Raw genomic sequence first — 24,362 nt, forward strand, 5'->3', positions numbered from 1 at the left:
GTCCCTGTGCAGGAGCTGTTAATGTAGAAACAATAACCTATTAGAACAAACACATTATTAGACTTTAGACTAGATATAATATACTGTTCATGTGACAGCTGGGCCTGCTGGTGTAAGATAGAGCAAAGTAACAGGGCTGACACTGTTGGGCCCCTGAGCACATCCCTTAACTTTTACTTGCTCAGTTGTATAAAAAGAGATAATAATGTGAGTTGCCAAATCTCTGACAAATGCCAAATTAGAAAATTTGTGAAAATTTACTTCGGATGTCAGATGATAAAGAAAATAAACGTGACAAAAAAGTGTTTTCCAGTGAAGGATATTAACCCAGTCTCAAGAAATCTAATAATAAAAATTAAAACTGCAGCACCTTCTATATGATGAGTAGCACTGTTCTAACACAGGCACAGTACATATCAATATATTACCTTTGACTCAGTAGCCACATTTAGCACATAGTAGCCTCAGACATCACGCCCACAAACCATTGGCTGAATGTCGGATGCATGTGGCAGTCAAAATTGGAAACAATTCAGGAGTTTTAAAGTCGTCATCCGATTGGATGGATTCTACAGGTTTTCCAGGTCATGTTTTTTAATGGTCAACTTGGAAACACAGTCGTGATGCAAAACTCCTTTGTGGAAGTTGGAAGCCATTGTGTTTACAATAAGCACTCATAAGCATCCAAATGATGTGAGGGTATAGACTAATTAATTTGGTAATGATAATGAATGATAATTAACTTTGTTAATGATCTGTGGTTGCACACTGGTCTGTTTTTTAGGGACATCGACTTTGCATTTCCTCACCCATAAACATAACACTGAACAAAAAGAAATGTGATTGGTTGCTTTACATGTCAGTCAGACGAACGCTTGGATGGACATTTGTCAATAAAAGTCGCTATGGAGTCCAGACCTGTGCTGTCAGTCTGAAGGTTTGGCTACACGAGATTACGTTTAGCACAAAGCATACAGGGTTTCACCATTTTGCAGAACTGAAAGCAAAATCAAGCAGCAAGGAGCTTGCAATTTTTAAATGTACTGTACTTTAGATTTTGGACGTGCCGTGTGTCATCATCACAACAAACATTCAGCCAAATCCGAAGCTTCAATTCACATCCATCGAACATAAAGACAGCTGTCATAGAAAATATGACACATATGTATCTTCAATAGTGGGAGTTTAGAAGAGTGAATCCTGTACTTACAATTTCACCAATGTAAGTAGTTTTCAGCAGAAAAAGCACCAAAAACTCAAGTTGCATCACACAAAAAAAAGTAAAACCAAGCATGTCTGCAGAAAGTGGAACTAAGACTTTTTATGTCTGGTAAACACCTTTATTACTGTGAAGAAGCCTTTATTTTGTCACATTGGCACAGTGAAATTCTTTCTTCACATATCCCAACTTTTGAGGTTGATGTCAGAGCATAGGGTCAGCCACGATACAGCACTCATAGAGCAGAGAGGGTTAAAATCCTTGCTCCTGGGCTCAACAGTGGCAGGTTGGCAGTTTGAAGTGGCAGGCTTGAACCCTAATCCTCCAATCAACAACACAGAACCTTAACTGCTTGCACCACATTACTACATGACTTGCAAGCATGCGTGTGTTTGCAGAGAAGAGAAGTAGTTATACTATTCTCATGAGCCTTATAGTCCAATAATGTTGACAAGTGAAGTGGTCTGTGATCAATATGCTTAAAAAAGAGGTCAATTTATTACATGTCAAACTTAAAACAGAAATACCAGAGTGATCGAGGTCGGCATGCTTAAATGACATTGCTGCAGAAGATAGCAGGTTCAGTATTTGACCGAATGATTCCTTTGCAGATATGAAGCAAATGCTTGTGACGAAATGGTTGATACAGTATTCATTGTATAGAAGGCAGAGAGAGGTTCAGCGCAGGAAGGCTTTATAGTTATAGTTTAAGGGGTAGACAAATTGCAATAGACAGTATAAAAGATAGGCTTGCGTATTTTTATTATTGTTAACCTTTATTTTACCAGATTAGTCTCATTGAGATATAGAATCAGAATCAATACAGATTTTGAAGGGTAAAAAAACGAAATCCTAACAAAATAAAAAACAGATAACGTGCACAAAATACAAATTCTCGGCGCCAGCATGAGGTTAATGCAGAGAGAGTTTGCCATGTCCAGGTGCATGTAATCAGCAGTCAGACGAATGTGAATGCGATAAACGCAGCGGGTGAAATGGAGTCAGGATCGGCAGTGTCGTGGTGCTGTGTTGGATTCTGTGAGTTAATGGTTAAATCTGGTGCTCAACACAACACAAGTAACATTTGATTTGTTTGTGACAAAAACAAAGTAGCATCTGTTTTGTTTCAAGCACACTGTGTGTGTGTGTTTGTGTGTGTGTGTGTGTGTGTGTGTGTGTATTTGAGGACGTCTTGGAGACGAATTCACCAGGTGTTTTGAAGGAGCAGGAGGCTGTTGTTTTCTTATTGCATATCTATTATTTGTAGACTACACCTTGTTCTTTGCTCTGGGGGCCTGACTCCACGTCCCGTATTAAACATGCTGAAGTCTGTTAAAGGAAGACTGTCACTTAATGCTGCAAGTCAGGAATAGATTTGAGCTTTGCCCCTTAGCTTGTTGACTACTGAGTTGAAAGGATCTCTTGTAGATCACTAGCTTTTAGATGCTCAGTGTCTCTAGTCTGTGTGTATGTGTATGTGTGTGTGTGTGTGTGTGTGTGTGTGTGTGTGTGTGTGTGTGTGTGTGTGTGAGAGAGAGAGAGAGAGAGAGAGAGAGAGAATACAGGTGATCTTAAAACAGTACAGTATGTGCAGATAGCTAGTTTGTAATTACAGCAGTAATATCAAGGTGACTTTGTCCTTCACCTTCTCTCCTGACAGATAAGCATTCTGGGAAAGGCAATGCTCTCGTAATTTCGGAAAGGGTTTGATAAGGGGAGATGAACAGTGGCTGGCACCAACAATATTTCTGTAATGCACTTTCGAGCTGAATTGTATAACCCTGCAGTTTTGAAATTTCATCCTTTTTTTTTTCGGTGACGTATTTATTCATTCATTCGTTCATTCATTCATTCGTCTGTTCATTTGTTTTTGGATTTATTTACGCTTGACCTTCCTCTGTTCACAAATATCCAGACCATTTGTCTTTGCTGTACCGCACCCCTTTGTTCTTCCGTTTTAAAAAGCTTTTTTTCTTTGTGTCTGTGTTATATCATTGCCTCAGGGCAGAAAATGTATGTGCTGCGCACCTAAATACAGCGATTCTCATTATCACGACTGCATACAAGCACATTTGTGTTTGTTTCTTTAGGGATGGATGAATTTGGGCTGTTTTGTGCAGTATGGATTGTTTCTGCGCCTATGCAGCACATGTGAATCTGCGATCTCTGCATCTCAGAGCGAGTAATGTGACATGCTCAGTGAGTGAAGCAGACAGACCATAAGCCGAGAGAAAATATTTGGGTCAGACAGTTCTTTCTGCTTAGACAGCGCTCTGAGCAAGTGTTGACCCTGCCACAGAATACAGCAACTCTGTTTGCGTACTGAACATTAGAGTTAGATAGAGGAATTGCGACACATTGGTTTGAATCAAGTCTAGAATGATAGGCACAAGTATTGTTCATTATATATTCATTGTTGGAGCATCATGGCTTAGTGGTTAGCATGTATGCCTAAAATCTCCAGGGGTTGTGGTTTTGGTTGTTGCCTTTTTTTTCCTCTCTGGGTATATATAATGTGTGTTCTCACCAGACATTGGCTGTAGGATGACTGGCAACTCTAAATCATCCATATAGTGTGAATGGGCGTGTGTGTGATTGTGCCTTGCAATAGACTGGTACCTTTTCCCTGAATCCCCTGGGATAGACTCCAGGTTCTCTGTGAAACTGTAGGAAAAGTGGTACAGAAGATGGATAACATGATGGATAGTGAGGTTACATGAAACTAATCCACACTTGGGATGATGTGGAACTTCCTTGAGTTAAGCAATTGCTCCCATACAGAGGAAAAATCTTCTGTCCTGAAACTTTGCAAAGCACTATAACCATCGCAACCAAAGCACTATCATCCAAGATAATAAATGTCACATAAATAGAAGTCACCACATTGATGACAATATATTTTTCTTAGTTACAGCACTCTGCACTTAAGAAACACCTCCTGACCAGTCAGATTTCAGATTTGATCATTCAACCTAGTTCACACCTCACTTTCAGATCAGATTGTGTGTAAATACATTATAAACTTTTAACAACTAAGCACTTTTGTTTTGCACGCATGTTGCATTACATCAGCACAAGTTTGTGTAATGTCAGATGCACGTGTGTGTGTGTGTGTGGCTAGTCTTAGTCTATTACAGAATTGTGCAAATAGCAAATACAACATCTTCACGCACATATTGAATTGTACCTCTGACACATAATGCACATGTAGTTATTACTTGTAAATGATTTCAAATCAAATCAAATTTTATTTGTCACATACACATACATACAGGGTACGATATGCAGTGAAATTCTTTATGCAACTGTCTGATATAAGAATAAAGAATATCAGAAAAGAATAAAAAAAAAAAAATGTACAGTGGGGATGGAGAGAGAGGTCCAGTCATAGATCCTGGGTGTCTCCTGGTTTAAGATCCGGATGGCCTGCGGGAAGAAGCTTCTCCTCATCCTCTCTGTGTTTGCTTTCAGGGAGCGGAAGCGTTTCCCTGAACGCAACAAAGAAAATAGTCCATTGTTGGGATGGCTGATATCTTTTACAATCTTCCTGGCTCTGGTCCGGCACCGTGTGCTGTAGATGTCCTGCAGGTCAGGGAGCTCGGTGTGGATGGTATGTTCAGATGACCGCACCACCCTCTGGAGGACTCGCCTGTCCTGCATGGTGCTGTTCGTTCCCGAACCAGGAAGTGATACTACCCATCAGGATGCTCTCAATGGTGCAGGTGTAGAAAGTCTTTAGCACCTGAGAGGGTAGTTTGAAGTCCCTTAAGCATCTCAGGTGGTACAAACGCTGCCGGGCCTTCTTCACCAGGGTGTTGATGTCACAGGACCAAGACAGGTCCTGTGTGATCTGAACACGTAGGTACCGGAAACTCCACTCTCTCTACTGGGGTCCTGTTGATGTTTAGCGGTTGGTATGACCGCTCCTGCTTTGTGCTGAAGTCCACTATCAACTCTTTAGTCTTGCTGACGTTCAGGAGAAGATTGTTCTCCTTTCACCATCTCTCTAGGATTTTAGTTTCCTGTAGGTAGGCCGTCTCATTGATGTTGGAGATCAGGCCCACCACAACAGTGTCGTCAGCAAACTTGATGATGGTGGTGGAGTTGGAAGTGGCCACACAGTCATAAGTGTACAGTGAGTACAGCAGGGGGCTCAGAACACAACCCTGGGGGGCTCCAGTGCTGAGAGTGAGGGTGGATGATGTGTGTTTGCCCACCCGTACAGCTTGTGGTCTGTCTGTCAGGAAGTTGGAGATCCACTGACACAGCGGCAGGCTGAGTCCCAGGACCCAGGAGGTGAGCGTGGAGGGAATTATGGTGTTGAACGCTGAACTGTAGTCCACAAACAGCATTTTCGCATAATTCCCTTTTCTGCAGTCCAGGTGGCTCATCATGGTGTGGAGAAGATGAGCAATGGCGTCCTCAGTAGAGCGGTTCTGGCGGTACGCGAACTGTAGTGGATCCAGTGTGTCTGGTAGTGATGCAGTCTCTGACAAGTCTTCCGAAGTACTTCATCACTACTGAGGTCAGAGCTACAGGGCGGTAGTCGTTGAGGCAGGTGGGCTGGGGTTTCTTCGGGACAGGAACAATGGTGGACTGCTTGAAGCATGAGGGGACAACAGACTGTTCCAGTGAGAGGTTGAATATCTCAGTGAACACCGGTGCTAACTGCACTAGCTGATTTAGAAAATGTCCACTTGCTGTATAGGCAGTTTATCCAGTTTTACACACTAATGCACACACATTAGAGATCATTTGAGATTGTCATAAATCATGGCTTATTTGTTTGCACAGTGTTTTGTTATGTTAGATTAATCTGTATAATTGTTTACTGTTCAATCTTTTTAAGTACCATTTAATCTGCCTTTTATTTAGAGGGTGCAAAGGAAACAACAAAACAGTGAATACAGACTCTGAACAAGTCTATGGAAGGTGAAGCAACAAAAAAGGCATGACATCAGCAAAAGCCTGATTAATATGGGCACAGAAACCAGAACCTTAACAGTGGAGCAAATAAAGATGACATGAGAACCAGGTGTGGACAGGTTTCCAGGTCACATGACAAGCAAGGGCTGATGGGTAATGTAGTCCAATGTTGATTCAGCGTAACCCTGACGATTTGTGTATTTCAGTAGTATTTAGATTTAGAATTGTTGTGTTGTTTAATTTTGAGAAACACAGCATCATAAGATTTGTGCTAAGAGCAAAATTTAACAAAAGGAAAGATGATTAGATTGCAGCTATTTGTACGACACAAAAAAATCATCAGACAAAATTTGCCAATTGTGACAAAAAGTGTAGAAATACAATAAAGTGTTGTAAATTAGCATAAAATGTCTAGGATTTAAAGTTCTTTTTTTCCTGGTTAAAGTATTAAATGTGGTAATGCTGCAGTAAGACATAAACATAAACTGTTTCAGAAGCTCACACTGATAAACATAATTATGCAAATCTGACTCAATGACTCAATTTTTAACGTCAAGCCAACTTAAACAATGTCTGTAAAGATATGTAAAGAAATCAATATGGCGTATAAATCTCAGCCACTCTCTGACAGTATCGTCTTCTGTTATCTCTCTAACTGTCATGGTATTTCATGTAAGGTAAGACACTAATACAGCACTAATACATATCTGCTATACAAAACATAGGCAGGGCTATAGGGTACTTAGGGAAAAAACGAAAGCTTAGTATAAATATCCTAAAGATAGTCAGACTTGTCTGGTATTTCCTATTTTTAATATTACAATAAATTAAATCTATCATTTGTTCACTTAGTACTAGCCTTTTTTTTTTTTTTTTTTTTTACAAAATATAAGATTACAATAGTCTTGTTCTATTGGCAAGTCATTTTTTTTCTAGCTTTAGAAAAGAAAGAAATCTAAAATAAAAGCAAAAAAGGAGCACAATTACCTACCAAAGACAGGCTGAATGAGATTCTTCAAATGTATTTGATTTACACTTATCTTATCATAAGAAACTTGCCCGTGTTAAATACAGTTTCATTTATTAATATAGTTATATAGTAATATATGTTTGTAATAGTGTGGAACTGACACGTTCTGTTCTCTGTGCACCGTCCTACCCCATTAACTACCCACTAGATGCCCTAGCCCTGCCCTGCCCCACCTCCCTAACTGTCCATTTTCTGATAAAACACAGTGCAAGAGTGGAACTACTGTAGTTTTTACAACAGGCAATAAAATGCCTCCTCATCCTGTCATGTCCCCTACAAGGTGCCGAATAGGTCAGTACCACGGCACTCATGCACAATCTCACTGTGTATTTTTGTGACCTAGACTTACAGTGACAGCATTTAAATTTGCCTATGACTCACCTTCCACATCCGAATCTCTGCACAGTTGAGGCTGTGTGATGTTTTCAGCTGAAATCCTGCTCCTTTCAGTCAGTAATCCCCGCTGGCTGTATGAGCGATGCGCTGGACTATCAAACGTGAAATTTAATCTGGGTGCTGAGATTAGCATGCCGGCAGCGGACCCCCCCAAATCTGCGTAATAAGAGTTAGCTATGGAAATAGCTGTAGAATGGCAAGAAGAGGCCACTTAGAAGTAAATGGCGCAGCTAGTAGAGCTGTCAGCGTGCGAGATGGGACCGGCTGAGATCGTGTCATGCACTCCATAATTAAAGAGGGGAGAGGAGATTGCATTGCCTCGCCTGGAGGGTGACAGACAGAAAAAAAGACCCAAAGAGACAGATCAGTGATCTAAACCCAATGTCTGACAAGCTCACACATACACTCACACGTTTCAATGTATAGACTTCAATAAAAGATGGAAGAAATGTACAAACACACAGTCAAACACAATAGGTGTGTTGAACACTTTTTGGGTCATCAGCTCATGTGCCACTGAGCCAGACCATGTTGAGCTGAAAATAGAATTTAAAAATGTATATTGAATAATAGAAATGTCTCGTGATTATATCGTTGTTATCAATATTTATAAAGTAGACACGCAAAATTATTAAGGATAATAAAATCTTTCTTTTTCCAATCGAAAGTTTTTGCCAGTTCTCATCTCAAAATCACCTGAAAAATATATCAACTGTATGAACTGAAAATGAATCCAATTAAAGCAGCTTTACAGGATTTTAGTCATTTAGGAGAGAAATTATACTGTACATTTTAAGGCGTATAGGCAAGTTAAGGCGATTCCTAAAAAGTAAGCCAAAGGTTACAGTGGCAAGAAAAATCTCCCTCAGATGATAGAAGGAAGTAACCTTGAGACAAACATGGTAAGCAATCTGCATCTGGGTGACTGTAGGTTAGACTGTGCAATTAGAAATAATTTCCCTTCTATAACTGTTTACTATATGCAAATATCATGCCAAGTCTAACACCGATAAGACTCTTTTTGCAGGAATTAACAAAGCGAACACTATCAAAAATTGATAGTTTCAATATCTTTCTTTAATATTTAATCTATCTGCACTTATACAGCTTTATGTGAGAATGCTTTTACTATCAAATAACAAACTAAGCTTAAGTTACGTTTATTATACTTTATAACACGCAATCAAGTCCATATTTAGAGGATCTTGAACCTGACCACTGATTTTCCACAGATTTGGACCAAGACACGCTACGTCATCATGCACACTATGCACGTCATGCACGTCATCATTCAGCTAAAACCCTCTTCGATTCATGTGCGTTGAAAATGAAATACAGCTTTCATAGAAAGTTATTACATTTGCGTCAACTTTGGTAGGAGTTTAAAAACAGAATTATGTGCTTACATGTTTACACATAAAAAAGTGAAAAAAGTCACTGAATATTACACAAAAAACCCCAATAGAATTAGGATCAGTAATTGTAAGGCTAAATGTGATTCGCCACCAACATTGTATCTCCCACCAAACGTAACACCTTTAGTTTTAAAGATTTAAAGTTTCTACATTTAAGCCAGTATGACAATCTCACAAAAAGTTTGTTCCTGTTATTTACACACTGTTTTCTAGAATCAGTATGCTGTTCCATTCAAATCTACCAGCAATTCAGGAACCAGCGCAAACCCACAATCTAATCCAGTTCAACACCTGACTCTTGAACACAACCTGTTTTCTAGCAACCCTCATTTACTTTTGTGTGTTTCTATATTTCAATTACTATTGTGTATAACTATTCCATTCCAGCGTGTATATATGGGTACTGTGTTCTCTGTTCATTGTTGATTTTTCTTTTTTATTGCCCTGTATTGCTTTTGCTCTTTGCATGACATTCAAAACCTGCCTGGCTTTATCACACATGTATCTGTGAGTTGGTAATTGGTTCACACTTTCAACACTTTCATCTATCTTCCTCCACATTGTGACACAACAATATTGAATTTCTGCTGAAACCTCAGTTACATTTCTTGATCCTTCATGAAAGCACATTTAGCTAAAGTGAGAGTGCAAAACTATCATTGGAGCTAATTCCTGATTTCATAATCAAGGATGTTTCCTGTTTGTAGTTGTATTGTGCCAGTGATGTTCTGATTGGCTTCCATGGGTCTAATGAATGTCCTTTTAGCTTTTTTCCCCATGCATTTTTAGCGAGAAGCAGTTTCTGAGAATACACCACAGGTTCCCCTGTGGTTCTTTAGCTGGGTAAAGTGTATATTAAATAGGAAAAGCTTTATAAAGTAGAAACCTGCTGTTGTATTAGTACAGGATTTATAAAAGTGACAAACTAAATAATCCTTTTAGGAATGTTCCAAGAGCTTGTACAGTATTAAATGTTTTATGGACAGATTTTCATGGATATTTTACATTCATTGCATTTGGTGGACACACTTATCTAGAGCGACATTAAAGATTTTATCAATGAATACAGCGACACTAGTTTGGCTAGGTCACAGGCTAAGGATACCATGTGTCTAAAACTCTGTTGAGAGGTAATATAGCACTCAGAACAATTATTATTCTTTTTTAATATATAAAAACAAACAAGAAAATAAACAAGTTCTAGTTTTCAGTTAGTATTTCAGGAAAATGTAGATTAGGCTATCATCATTATAGTCATTTGTAGCCTTATCCCACCTATTCTTAAAATGCTTTACTGTGTCATTTTATTTATTACAAGTTCTTTGCGATGATACAGGGAAATAAATATGTCATAAAAAAAAAAAGCTTTCCGATGCCTTTTAATACATCTGTACGGAAATTAGTGAATTTTCCAATGAACACTTCTCCCCTTCATTGCTTTCTGTTCTGATGCGGTCCATTTAGCATTTGAAGGATAATAGCTTTTGAAGGACATGTGTATGGAGATGAAATGTAGAGGGTAGGAAAGTGGAAATGATTTGGCACAATAATGTGAAATGGGGTTGTTTCTACACTCACTCCTCCTCTATGGCTGAATCAGAATGTTCTTATGAACCTGAACAGTTCTGTCAGGGATGATGCATCTTTTATTTGTATGAGCATTATCTGAATTCAGTTCAATTAATTTGTATTTATTTAGCGCTTTTAACCATTTTTATCCCGAGTGAGCAAGCTAGAGGTGAGCGTGGCAAGCAAAAACTCTGTGAGGAGAAATGTGGAAGAAAAATTGAGAGGAAACAGACTCAAATGGGAATTCATCCTGATCTAACTGGTCTGATAACTATTCATTTTAGTGTCTATCTTGTTGAAGTTATCACCTGTTCACTGATTATATGATTATGTAGTATATGAAGTGTTGTATGCCTGCCTGTATACAGTATTTAAGAAACACTAATACTATATAATAGTAATGTAGTGTATATATATATATATATATATATATATATATATATATATATATATATATATATATATATATATATATATAGAGAGAGAGAGAGAGAGAGAGAGAGAGAGAGAGAGAGAGAGAATGAGAATGTCACTGCTTTTAGACTAGACCTTCCCAGATTAGACTGCCCACAGGCGCAATGAGCTGCTATGGCTGAAAGAGAAAAAGAAAGAGAAAAAACCACTTGTTAAAGTGACCTTGAAACCCTCAATAAATAAAAATACGATTCCAAAACGTCCACTACAGACATTCACTTGGCAGACCACTTGTATACTGCTTTTCTATTTGCTTTCACGAAAATAAAGTGTCATTCATAGGTTGATAGGATTCTCACGATAAGAGACTTTTGTCTTCCACATTTTGTAGATGTTTACAGCTGCAGAACTATAACAAGCCGTCACATACTGTACCACTACTAAGTTATGCAGTCGATATGCTTGCAATGTAAGGAATAAAACATGATATGAAATGCTGTTACAAAAACATAATTCTTGATGTGGTGGTGTGATGTGGGAAAAGTGTTATTCATCACAATTTTTTTAATTAAGATCAGATCCTTGGTTCACCAATGTATCCTATTTTTTTTGATTGCCTAGAGATATTACTAGAACCTGACTGGAGTCCCATTGTAGCAAACAGATTTGCCATGATAGAAATGGCACATACATTTTGTCAGTGTAAAAACCAAGCCATGCCATGTCCAAGGATCTCTCTGTAGACCTCTGTAATCAATCTGTGTCAGGAGATATCTGGGCAGGGATATACACCCTAAAGGCTCCATTTTCCATGGAATGGAAGAACAATAACTTTTAATAGATCTTAATCCAGCCAAACACAGTAACTTGGATAGAGGTTCCTTGTTCAGAGAGGTGACCAAAAACCCGATAACCACTAACAGAAAGCAAAGTCCTCTGAGAGCAGAGGTCTTAAGCAGAAACTAGACAGTAACCACTCCTGACTAACAGGCAGGCATATGTAAGGCAATTAAAGGAGCATGAGGAAGAATATTCACATCTTCTGAGCTAAAAAATAAACATATATGTTTAACTAATGCAGGTACTGCTCAGATAATACCAACTATATGGTGAAGCATGGTGGTGGCAGCACCATGATTATGGGGGTGCGTCTCAGCAGTGAGGATAGGGAAACTGGTTATAGGGAAGAATAAATGCAGCCAAATACAGAGAGGTATTTGAAAACAACCTGCTGTGGATGGCACATAGTCTCAGACTTAGGCAAAATTTCACCTTTCAGCATGACAACAAACCTGAAGCATGCACCCAAGACAGCGGTGTGTTGGAGACAAAGAGCTGACTTGCACAAAGTGCTGACACCCGAGATAATGTTTTTATTATAGACCACTTGTCAACAATGATTTTCTTTGCTGTTTTGCATAGCTGAGGAAGGGTTATTTCCAAAGAATTTACATGTAATGTTCAGATTTATGGTGTCTGGCAGAGATCCTTATCCAGAGAGACTTACAGTTAAGGGTTAAGGTCCTTGCTTAAGGGCTCGAAGGTGGTAGCTTCCGCTACATGTTATGTAGATTTAATACATTTGATTTGCAGTTTTCTTTTTGCTATTTTGTTGAGCATGTGAATCTGAGTTTGTGTTTGAAGTTAGAATAATTTGTCCCTAAGTGTGTGGGTGCGTGTGGGTGTGTGGGTTTGTGTCTGGGCAAAATTATGCAAAACATAATTCAATATGCTGTGCTTCTATTAAATTGAATACAGTTTGAAAGCATCAATGATTAAAATTTAGTGACTATTGAAACTGAGTCATTATTCCCTGAGGAGCAAGTCCCTAGCTAGAACCGAAAGTCCCAGATAATGAAAGATCTTTGTGACTTTACTCCTAAATTACATTTCAGGTCTTTTTTTGAAGTTTGGGTGTTATAATGCTGTTTTTCAAGGTCACTCCACCTGTTTTTTGGATCTCTCATCATTGTAGCAGCATGGGTGTGTTTTAAAAGTGCCATCATTACGTTATACAGGTTACTGCAATGTTTTAGCTCTATATAGTATCTATATGCTGGTAGTAAGATTTTGAGTGTTTCTTTAATGCTACATAACATTTTATTCCTTGTGGTGTGTGTGTGTGTGTGTGTGTGTGTGTGTGTGTGTGTGTGTGTGTGTGTGTGTTTATTTGTGTGTATTTGTGTGTGGTGCCTCCCATAAGTTATTCTGTTTCACAGAGGTTTTATATGAATTGGTCTGTGCTAATATGTAATACTGTATGATAGGTAATAATGAAGGATCTCATTCTGGATTTCTGGAAAAAAAAAATATATATATATATATATATATATAAATGCTATACAAATTAAGTTGAGTTATATGGATGTGAACATGTTGGTGTGAGGGGAAAGATGAGATTAAGGATTCAGGATCAGTCAAGTTTAAGAAAAATATTATTTTTTAATATGACCGATTATTTACGTAAGAATATTATGTTTCTCAGCAAATCATGATTTCATTGCTTATATTACGAGAGAGAGAGAGAGAGAGAGAGAGAAAGAGAGAGAGAGAGATTTCTGCTTTTCTAAATCTATCTATCTATCTATCTATCTATCTATCTATCTATCTATCTATCTATCTATCTATCTATCTATCTATCTATCTATCTATCTATCTATCTATCTATCTATCTATCTATCTATCTATCTATCTATCAGGGTTTTTATATTTGTTAACTTTAGTTCCAGATAAGTCAATGCTTAATAAGGATGATAAAGCCTGTGAGTGCTTGGGCTACCAGCCAAAAGTTTTTCATCTCCTGGCCAGCTAGTCACACCTGTGTGTGTGTGTGTGTGTGTGTGTGTGTGTGTGTGTGTGTGTGTGTGTGTGTGTGTGTGTGTGTGTGTGTGTGTGTGTGTGTGTGTGTGTGTGTGTATAAAACCATTTCTTTGTGTCTTTTTGTGTGTGTGTCACAGATCTGATGAAATTCCCTGCCTCGTTTGTGGGGATAAATATTTACAACTCCCACTATTCTATTATTTTCTCTGCCCTTGTACTCTCTCGCTTTCTCTCACTCTTTTATTTTTTTCTAACCCTGACTTTCAATTTTTTTCCCTCTTCAGGTTTTGCATCCTACTTTAAGAGTCAGCTAAGGCTACAGAGGCTTAGCAAGGCTTGGATCAAACAGTGTGAATAATGAGCCTGTAGAACCTCAACAGCAGCAGCCGACTTGATTTCAGCGTTCAACCTGCTTGTATTAGCATGGATTGCAGGGATTAGCGAAGCAGCTAGGCTAATGCTTTTGCAGCATTGCATTGTTAATGTACTGACAGGGTCTAGTAGCTGTCGCCAAGCTTGTGTGCCCAGGTTTAAAGGATTTAGAGTTACAGCTAATCTAAAGCTGAGAGGTTCTAGCTGCTTGGTTATAGGCTGGAGTGGCGAAAGGCTTTAGCCTCATGGCTACGCTAATATAGTGATAGGCTTTAATGACTTATTGAGAGCTCAGCTGGAATGATCTGCAGGTTAAAATATATCAGGGTAGTGAAGCCTGGGATTATACCATAATACTAAGTAATAATTAGTATGATTTCTAATTAACCGGATCAGTTACCTATCATTAAATAATTGTAGAAAAAAGATTTAAAAAGATCTAAAGATAAAAAATCTAGATCTGAAGATATGGCTTCAGGAATATATCCAGTGATCTGAGCTGCACGCTTTTTTTATTAGGATCCTCTTGTACAGTGTGATTCTACAAATTGTGTTAATAATATTAACAGAATTTGTAGAATCACACTGTACAAGAGGATCCTAATAAAAAAGCGTATTGTCTTATGTCTAATATCTCAGCTGAATTCTAAAAGATTCTGCAGTTATGCTAGAATTACTTAAAGAAATGACTACGTACTGTACTTTTGTATTCTGTCGTGCTATTTTTGGCTTTTAGATCAGCATCGTAACGCTCTGAGAGAGATTTCTTTCACTTCAACAGCATTGTCATTGGCTGTCCATGTTTACAACATGAAATTGGTTACATTATGTTTTCTTTAAAATGTGTTAAAAATCTTTATTAACAGTTGCATATGTTCAATCAGTGACAGCCAAATCATGCCAAGACCTGTATACAGTATAAACTGTAACTTTATGTTAGCATACTCATATAAGAAAATATCTTGTTTCAACCTGAAACATGAAGCTACATTAACTTTTTTCTCAAAAGCTTAATCTATACTATTGGAATGAAAGCATACATACTGTTATAGAGAATGGAGAAAGCCATTGGGGTCCTTTTGGTTGTCCCTTCATGGGAACCCTTAAAGGTTCTTTACAACATTTGCAGTGCCTTTTGAAAGCGAACAACCCTTTATTATACAATATATCTTTAAACAACTTGTGAAAGAACCCTTTTTTCTAAAAGCCCAAAAGGAAGTCAGTGTGACTAGATTAGTGTCGGAATTGTAAATATGTTTTTAATTGTTAAACAGCCTTAATGGAGGTATTTTCGTACATGTTAGGTATATGCATTCACAATTTAATACAAATTATTAATCCCTACGAAAAACTGTACTGCGTTTACAAGATACCCTTATACAGAAAAGCTTACGTTTATCGCAAGGGCCCAGCAGTGTTAATGCTGGGATTTGAAATCAAAACTACTTTTGATTATTAGCCCAACAGCTTAACCACTGGGCAACCACTACTTAGACACAATGCTGCATTCCACACTAGTCTATGGATTTCTGCAAAAGATGTATTAGCATTTAAAAGACAACTGTGATTTGTACAGCATTGGCTCAGTAGGCTGCTTTTGCCTTACAAAAAACCTCCCCATAAAGATTCATACTTACACATTTTTATTAATACAAACAAAGCAGCATATTTGTAAAAAAATTAATTGCAAATTTTACTTGCCTGGTTGTATGTGCTCAGACGTGGAGATAAGAAACAGTGATAGTGACAGTGATAGATTTTTTTTTTTTTAAAAAGTGGTCCTTTGTGGAGTAGAATGTGCACAGCAAGATGGTCAGGATAATAAAGGGTTACCTGGATAGGCCAAAGTTCTGGTGCTGAGAGAACCAATTGGCATACAGATAGAGTTTTATGGCTGAACTGGGCATGAATATGATTGGTCAGAAGGTAGTAAATAATTTCTCTATACTATCATTCACATTTTAGGTTTACGTGGATGCCCTACATTTTTGTTCTTCTAACCCTAACCCTAACACTGACCCTAACATTACTACATAAACAAATTAAATAAATAACATGTTCTTTAACAAATAATATAATCATTTACATGGTGAAGCTTTCTGTAAGTAAAAGTTTATTCAGAATGTGTGGAAGGAGACTACAATGTCATAGCTTTGTAACAATCAATGAGTTCAATAGAGAGGCTTTACGAAAGTGGCGTTTGTGCTTGCTGGTTTATTGGTTAGATGACAAGCTGCGTTTGGTTGTTGTTTAAGTATGTCATATTAACTGTGATAACTGCAAGCAAAATGTCGCAAGACATTTCACAATATTAATTGTGACTATGAATGGCAATTTTTTTTACTATCACTTATTAATGAATTAAAAATTGTATCAGTATCAAAAAAGTACTGTTGTATAACAGTAATAAAACGCTTCAGGATGTCACACAACCAAACCATTACTTATCTTAACTTAACAACAAACCTTACATGTTGTGTTACTTATTTATTCATGAATCTTCCTCTAATAGAACTTGCATAATTTTTCATACGTTGCGGTCATGTTTTTAAGTAAATTAGCCTGTGCTTGCTTAATATTGTTCCATCGTAATATGGTGTGCTGCACAATCTTCCTCTGGCTTCAGGTAGGTAGACGTCTGCATCAGATTTAACACTGACGCTTGCCTACAAACCTAAAAATGGACCAGTGCCCACTAACCACAAAGCACTTATCACACCCCACACTGCACCACACTTCCTCGAATATTCTAGCACTGTTTGACTGGTCTCACCATTTCTCTGAGTACAAGGAAGGTATGCATCAAGACTCTTCTCTGTTCTGGCTATTAGTTAGTGGAATGAACTTCGCCTAGATAGCCAAACGCATTAGATCCCCATTTTAGAACTAACAAAATGGTTTCCGTCCACTTTTTTTGCTATAATACATACAGAGTTTTTAGACTGATGGTATTCTTAGTCCATGAGCTACTGATGCACTATTGATGTAATCACTGATAGATGCTTTACAGCACTTTTGTATGCTGATCTGGATAAGCCAGACAGCCACATGCCATAAATGTAAATGTAAGCAATCGAAAAAACAGTCAAAATCCAATCAATCAACTGCCATCAATCAAAAGATGACAAAGACTTGATGATTCGACTTTATTCTTTGCCATGGTATGGATCCAGACCCCCTTCAAAATATAGTGATATTCAGCCCATCGTGCAAATTCACTGTGCTGGAAGTGGACAGCTGTTTGTATGTTACCAGAGCCACACTAAGTAAAAATTGTGCAACACTTGACTGAGCTTTCAGGTGTTTGTGTGGAAAATGTGAATGCAATAGCACAAGGTCACAGCGTTCTGTGTTATTATACACGGAATCTGTCAAACATTATTACAATTTTTCTCTTTTCTGAGCTGTGAATAACTTGTCAAGATGGGTATCAGTCTTAAGTATGCACTTTGCCAGCCTTGGATGTGCTTGGAAATCATATAGACAGATTTTGTGGAGATGGTGCAATGAGCATTCTTCTGCAGCGTGTCATTTTGCTTGGCCAGACTGTGGCCTGGCTATTTTTAAAAAATCCCTTTTGTTATGAGATTTCCTCTGTCTGGAAGCCAGTTCACCAAATGTCAGCAAGGCTGATTTGTCAGCTCATGTCAGAAACAGAAGATAATGGCCAGACCAGTTTGAGCTGACATGTAACTCCAATAATCACTCTTTACAATCATGGTGGGTGGAAAAGCATCTCAGAATGCTCTACTCATCAAGGCTTGTGGTGGATAAGCTCCAACAGGAGAAGAACTTACTGGGTTGCAATCCTAAAAGCCAAGAAGCTGACTTGTGTTGAAGAATGGAAAAGTTTTCCACTGTCCAGTTTTGGTAAGTTTGTGCACACCTGAGCTAAGGTCACTGCTTTGTGTGGTTTTGCATGTTTTTGATTGGCCCATGTACGTTTTCTTCAGGTTTTCTGGTTTCCTCCTAATAACATGATGCTCTGTGATGACCCATTCAGGGAGGGTTTAGGGGCTAGACTCTGGATCCATTTCAACCCTGGCCTGGCTAAATTAGTTAATACAGATGAATAATCATTTGTTCATTCACACATCCATTGGTATTGCGGCAGTGACAACTAACCATTTTATTGAAAGACAGCTGAAAAGTTCCTGGAAAAAGAAATTGTTATATTGATTAGAATTATGTTCCATGAAAATTACAAGTTATATGTTTTTACAGTCAACGAGACTGTAAATGAGTCACATTCAGGCTCGAAAGCTCTATATTACCTTTGTGTGGAAATCTCTCAGTGTCTCTTTGCAGGCATTATGCATCTAAATAATCGGTCACATGTCCTTTTTATAGTGCTGCAGGTGTTTTTTATTGTTGTTATCAGATAAACAGGATTGAGTGAGTGCCATTGCTCATACGTTCTGTTCTTATTGGCGCTGATATGCCTTGCTGTCATGGTTACTCAGCTTCTCTCTGCCTGCTGCCTGATTCCCAGCTGTCCTTGATGATGTCACTGCCAAAATAGTTCAATACCGGTACTGACTGTCCCTTTCTGCTTCCTTGCAGGATCTGAAGAAGGTGCTGTCGTTCCCTCCATACCCGGGGGACTTCCTGCACCCGGTCGTGTATGCTTGCACCGCTGTCATGCTGCTCTGCCTTTTTGCTTCCATCATCACTTACATAGTGCACCACAGGTAGGTCAGTTCCATCCGCTCTCATTAGAGTCTAATTTTCCAAGTCATTGGGGCGCTATAGAGATGCACATGGTCCTCTTTTCTTCTTAGCCTTAGTCCAGTTCAGCTCCAGGTAACATTAGTTAAGCCAATTTCAGCTAAACATATGGAATTTTCTAACCAACTTTTGAACATATTTATGATTTTTAATCCAACACATAAATATGACAGACAGTCAGGCCATTACAGTATATATGCTCTGGCTGTATATTTCCCGGTGGCTCAACAGTTAAGGTGTTAAGTTTCATCTACTGTAAACTGGGCCAAAATCACAGCAAGGACACAGGTCTGAAATGATTTCTCAGTAATAGATTTTGAAATTCAAATCTATAACAAGAAGGACTAGACTTCTTGTTGCTCGAGCCTTCCCAAGAGACTTTATGACATGTTTATATTGTGGGACCATTTAAACTTGGGTTATGGAACTATTCAGGCAATTAACAGCTTTCTTCTTTCACAACACTTTACATAAAACTTATTATGTTGGCTTTGTAGAAGCCAACATTCTGATTTCCGTTATAAGCTTATTATTATTATTATTATTATTATTATTATTATTATTATTAGCCAAAAATTTATTAAAACCGTGACATGACGTCACGTGTAGCCCCACCCCCAAAACAAGCGAAAACAAAAATTTGCACAACATGGATGTCACGTGAAAATTAAAAATTTGCACAACATGGACATGTGACATATCAAAACACTCAGCACAATGAGGGGCACTGCCTCACGGGTATTCGGATCACGTCACGTGCTCATGTCCGCTTGCCTCCAAAAGTATTGGCACCTCAGCAGTCCAGTAGCTGTCACAATCTTTCTTTCCACTCGCCTCCAAAAAGCATCGGCCTTTGCGAATACTTGCAGCGTCAAATCCAACATCGAAGTTTGTCGCAACAAACTTTACAAATCTAGTTGAACTTGCATTTAGACTTCTTTAGTCTTGAGCGTTTTTATGGTTCTTTGGCTGACAGTTTTTAAACGTCGGTTTTCACACACAGAGTGCATTTAGGAGATCAGAAGCACTGTTTCAATGTGTCTTGAAGCTCAATGTTAATAAATTGAACATTATTTACAGATTCATTGGGTGAACATTATGGTTGTACTGTTTTGTAAGCGTTGATGTTATTAATTTCTAAGCTTTTGCTGTTGGTATATGTAATTGTGTGTATAATGTGTGTAATGGGACATTACTCATGTGCTCACAGGTGCATGTATCTGTTTCAACATCCAACAGATCTGTAAGGTTAATTCACCCTTCTGACTATCCAGCAAAGCATTGGTAACAGCTGAAAAACAATCCATCTTAAACTAAACTGTCTTGATTTGTTGATCTCACCACTACAGCACACCTCTAGCCTCAGCTTTCATCTTTTTCCTCTTCCTCATCCTTCCTCTTCAGTTGTTTTCTTTAAACTGGCACTGGGCTGCTTGCTATGAGTCAGGCCTGTCTAACAGACTGTCTTAGTCATTGAGATGGGAGCCGTGTCCCTGTGTCTACACACTCATCAACGCCCACAGACTTCTAAAGTGTAGATACTGATCCACACACATTTGCTTCTCACTCAGCCTTTATTTACCTCGGATTAGATAATATTATTCTACACTTCGATGTCACCTTCTTTCATTTGTTGGAGCAGTTTTTCTGTAGCTGTTTGGATGATGATAATGAATGTATTTTATCCTGCAGTCCTGACTGTTGTCCTCTTGTTACCGTACCCACCCAGACATACACACTCTAATACCCAGATAAACACAAACATGGCGTTCACATGGCGTTCTTCTGGGGATGCCAGGTTAATGCTGAATGACCCTCTGAAGCGTTTACAGTCTCGACTGCTCCCTCCTGCCTCAGCATTGCAGATTTATAGACAGATAGAGTCACTTTGTAGTGTGCATAGGGCACTATTTTTGGGAGATATATTTTTAACTCCAGACAAGACGATTTTTCTCTTACTTTCTGTTCAATATTAAAGTATTTAAGTGAGTGACTAAATAGCATGCTGGTTCACGTGCCACATGGTTTTCCTATAACAGTTGGTGTTGTATCGGGTTGTTATTTTTATGATGTTACATATCCTAAACACTTTAACTATTTTTGTGGAAAATGAACATGGAAATTTACAAACAAAATATTTTCAGTCAGTATAAACAATTCTGACATAAATTTTTATACACGCAGGATAGCTTCAAATAAACAGGGTTTAATAAATAATAAACACAGAACAGGAACACAGACGAACTTGACTAGACAGAGGACGAGGGAACACTGACGATGATTCGATGCACGCTTAAATAGACACAACGATTAACAATAGGGAACAGGTGTGTAGAGACGGGGAGGAGTAAATAAAGGCGGGGCAGATACGTGACACGGAACATAAACAGAAGCACATGGCCAAACGTCCGGGTTGAACCGTAACATCTACTCTCATATGAATCATTAACCACATTTTTTGGCCCCCATTCATGCAATTTCGGCCAATCAGTCACAAAGCAGATACAGGTCAAGACAGGCTTCGGTTAATCCTCACATCAAAGAGAATGTGGAAAATATCGTCCACCTTGTCCATGGCATAGATGCTGACGTCGGGTGGGCTTTGAGTATTTTAGAAACTACTGTTCTCCTGATATTTTCCTCCACAGTCTCTAGAGTCTACACAGTAAATGATGTGAAAAACAAAAATAAACATTAGGTGAGCTTGCAGTTCTCGGAGTACAAATGCATTGTTGATGAAAAAGGTCAGAGGGGAATGACCAGAATATCTAGTTAACTAAAATACCAGCGGTTTATACAACCGTGGTTAGCAGAACAGCATCTCGGACTGCATATAGTGAGGCATGAGAGCAGAAAACCAGGAACCTGATGCTGTAGGAGATACAAATAACTTTTCTCTGAAAATTGGACATAGACCAGGGTGTAACTTTTCTGCTCATGCTGGTTGTAAAGAGTGGCTGTTTTTAGGTTATTATAGACTTTTTGTCAGCTCACATTTGTTAGCCAAAAAAATTTTTTGCATTCTTTTTTTATGCAAAATTCTCTAATAATATATAATTCTATAAGAAGAACACTTCAAATAAAGTAGATGATGAGTGCTTATGCATGATGAATGAGAACATGTTTAACATTATTTATCCCAACAGGCAAAAACAGCAGAAACTAAACTTATTAAGTATGGGAAGTGTACACTTCATATGCTTTGTTGTCACAGTACTACAAACAGCAGAAAGATTTGGAACAAACTACAGCCGGGTTTTAAAGGATGATCCCCAGACCCCTATACACAGGCACTCCATTCGATTGAGCTGGAGAATTCTTGATTAAGGCTTTAAAGTGTAAAACGTAGCCCACACACAACTGTGTTATATGTTCTTTTTGTAACAGTACAATCCGGATCAGCAGGAAGGGATGGCACATGCTCCTGAACTTCTGTTTCCACACAGCTCTGACGTTCGCTGTGTTCGCCGGAGGCATCAACCGCATCAAATACCCAATTTTCTGCCAAGCGGTGAGTCCTCAGCCTTTTCATAATCACACACTCTTTAAATCCTTTCATGCTCTCTCTCTCTCTCTCTCTCTCTCTCTCTCACTCTCACTCTCTTTTCCTCTAAGCAATGCTGCCTACTGAAATGTTATTTTTGTGCATACTGATGTGCACTGACTTCCTAATGTATACAGGTTTTTCACTGTGTGTGCTGCCAGTGGTACTAACAATGGCTACATTCTTGATGACCTCTTCCTTAATGGATCTTAGCTATTGGTCTGCATTATTTATCCCCATCCCACTGGAGCTTTTTAAAGATTGGTTTGTGTGCACGTATCTTACCTCCAGGGCACCATTCATTTATTCAGACATGTACTAAGCAAAGTATATATTGACTGCATTCGCATGCATTAATGGTAGCCATTCCTGAAGAGTAGCCCAATCTGTAATATTAAATAGTGACCTATAATATACAAGACGGTTATAGCCCTGCTTTCCAGACCCTAGAGATGTGGCAATTCAAAGACTAATGTGTTGTTATAAATGTAGAGCCGTTGAGCCAATGTCTAGCTGGTCAGTGGTAAACTCAGAAACAGCTGGAATGGAGACTTCAACCTTCTGAATATGGTGAGTCATACAGCATTCCTTTCAGGCTCACTGAATAACATTTCAGCGCTGAAGAGTAAAGTGTGAGAACTAATGCTTTACTCTGTCAAACAAGTGAAAATTGTAGCTATAAAAGTATGTAGGCCATCAGAAGACATCACTGGTTAAGTAGCTTTTAGAAGAAACTACAGTCATGCAGCTCATTAAAGCCTGTAATTGCCTTTTGAAAATACCATTTCATAGCCAGAATCCTGATAAATATAGCTCAAAGTTTATTCATGATACACATTCGCACTCAGCTCTCGCTCACTGAAACGTTTCATTCTACACTCCCGATTTAGCCCACACACAAATTTAGCACCTACTGATAACTTTGGATCTTAAAAAAGTTAAGATCCAAACTTTTTTTTAGACCAGTTTTCTGTAACATTTCATTCTAACTAATTGACATGACATTTGACATAAGAACAGAAAAGAATCAATGAATGTAAAAATTGGAAACATCACCAATCATTTTGGAAGTTAGCATTTCAACCAACATCTCCCTAATTATATGCTGACGAAATAAACAAAAAATGTAATGGCATTTTACTTTACTACAGTAAAGTCACTGTGACAGTAATAAAGTTCACATATCAGTAGGCAGCAATAGGAACCGAAACATGTTAATACAGTTAATAAGTTTTAATTCTCGTTTACAGATACATCAGCACACTGGCGCCATTTTTGTCTTCTTTGTTTTAAAATTGTCTGTGAATAATGTGTTAGCATTGAGTCTTTGCTTTTTTTTAAAAGCTCACCATTGGTGAAGGGCTTCTTGGGCTTGTCCAGGAGTTGACTTGGATGGAATGAAGCCTCAATAGCAGCTTTAGAGCTTTCAGTGGTTTTTGGGAAAAGTGACTGCTGGGCATTTAAAAACAGGCGGTGTGATGCATATTACCCTTTTTTAACAACACTAAACATGGTTGATGCTTGGTCATATGGTGACAATTTTCTTATTTCTTCTGTCATTCAAAATGAAAATATATGAAATATATATGTATATGTTTTTGCCGCCTCTCATTGCTCAGGAATGGTTTCCTGAACAGAGTTCCTTCATTGACAGTATCTGCAAAGGTAACCTAGTTTCAGAACTGTAATGAAAGTGCCCAGAATTAATGTTTAATGTCATCATATATTTTAACACTGGATTAAAATAAATAAATAAATGTTGTGGAGTGTATATGGATGCTTGCTGTTTACTAAAATTACTAAAAAAAATCGACTGACCAGTGGCCTGAAGTCAACCTGCTTTCCACTAGCCCATGAAAACCAGTGTTGCATGGCCTTTATTTTTATACGGGCTAAAAATAGGCTCATGTATTTTATGATGCAATAACA

General features: G+C 38.2%; 1 protein-coding gene across 3 annotated transcripts in view; it reads left to right on the forward strand.

The window, feature by feature from the left end:
* LOC113661016 (adhesion G protein-coupled receptor A1) overlaps positions 1–24,362 on the forward strand; it is a 191,052-nt gene that overhangs the window by 148,101 nt on the left and 18,589 nt on the right. For all 3 annotated transcript variants that reach the window (XM_027174915.2, XM_047812765.1, XM_027174916.2), the window contains 2 exons: positions 18,725–18,852; positions 22,277–22,400. In XM_027174915.2, the coding sequence (XP_027030716.1) occupies positions 18,725–18,852; positions 22,277–22,400 (252 nt within the window). The remainder of the gene's footprint in view (positions 1–18,724; positions 18,853–22,276; positions 22,401–24,362) is intronic.

The sequence above is a fragment of the Tachysurus fulvidraco genome, chromosome 4 (assembly GCF_022655615.1).
Source record: "Tachysurus fulvidraco isolate hzauxx_2018 chromosome 4, HZAU_PFXX_2.0, whole genome shotgun sequence".
NCBI lineage: Eukaryota > Metazoa > Chordata > Actinopteri > Siluriformes > Bagridae > Tachysurus > Tachysurus fulvidraco.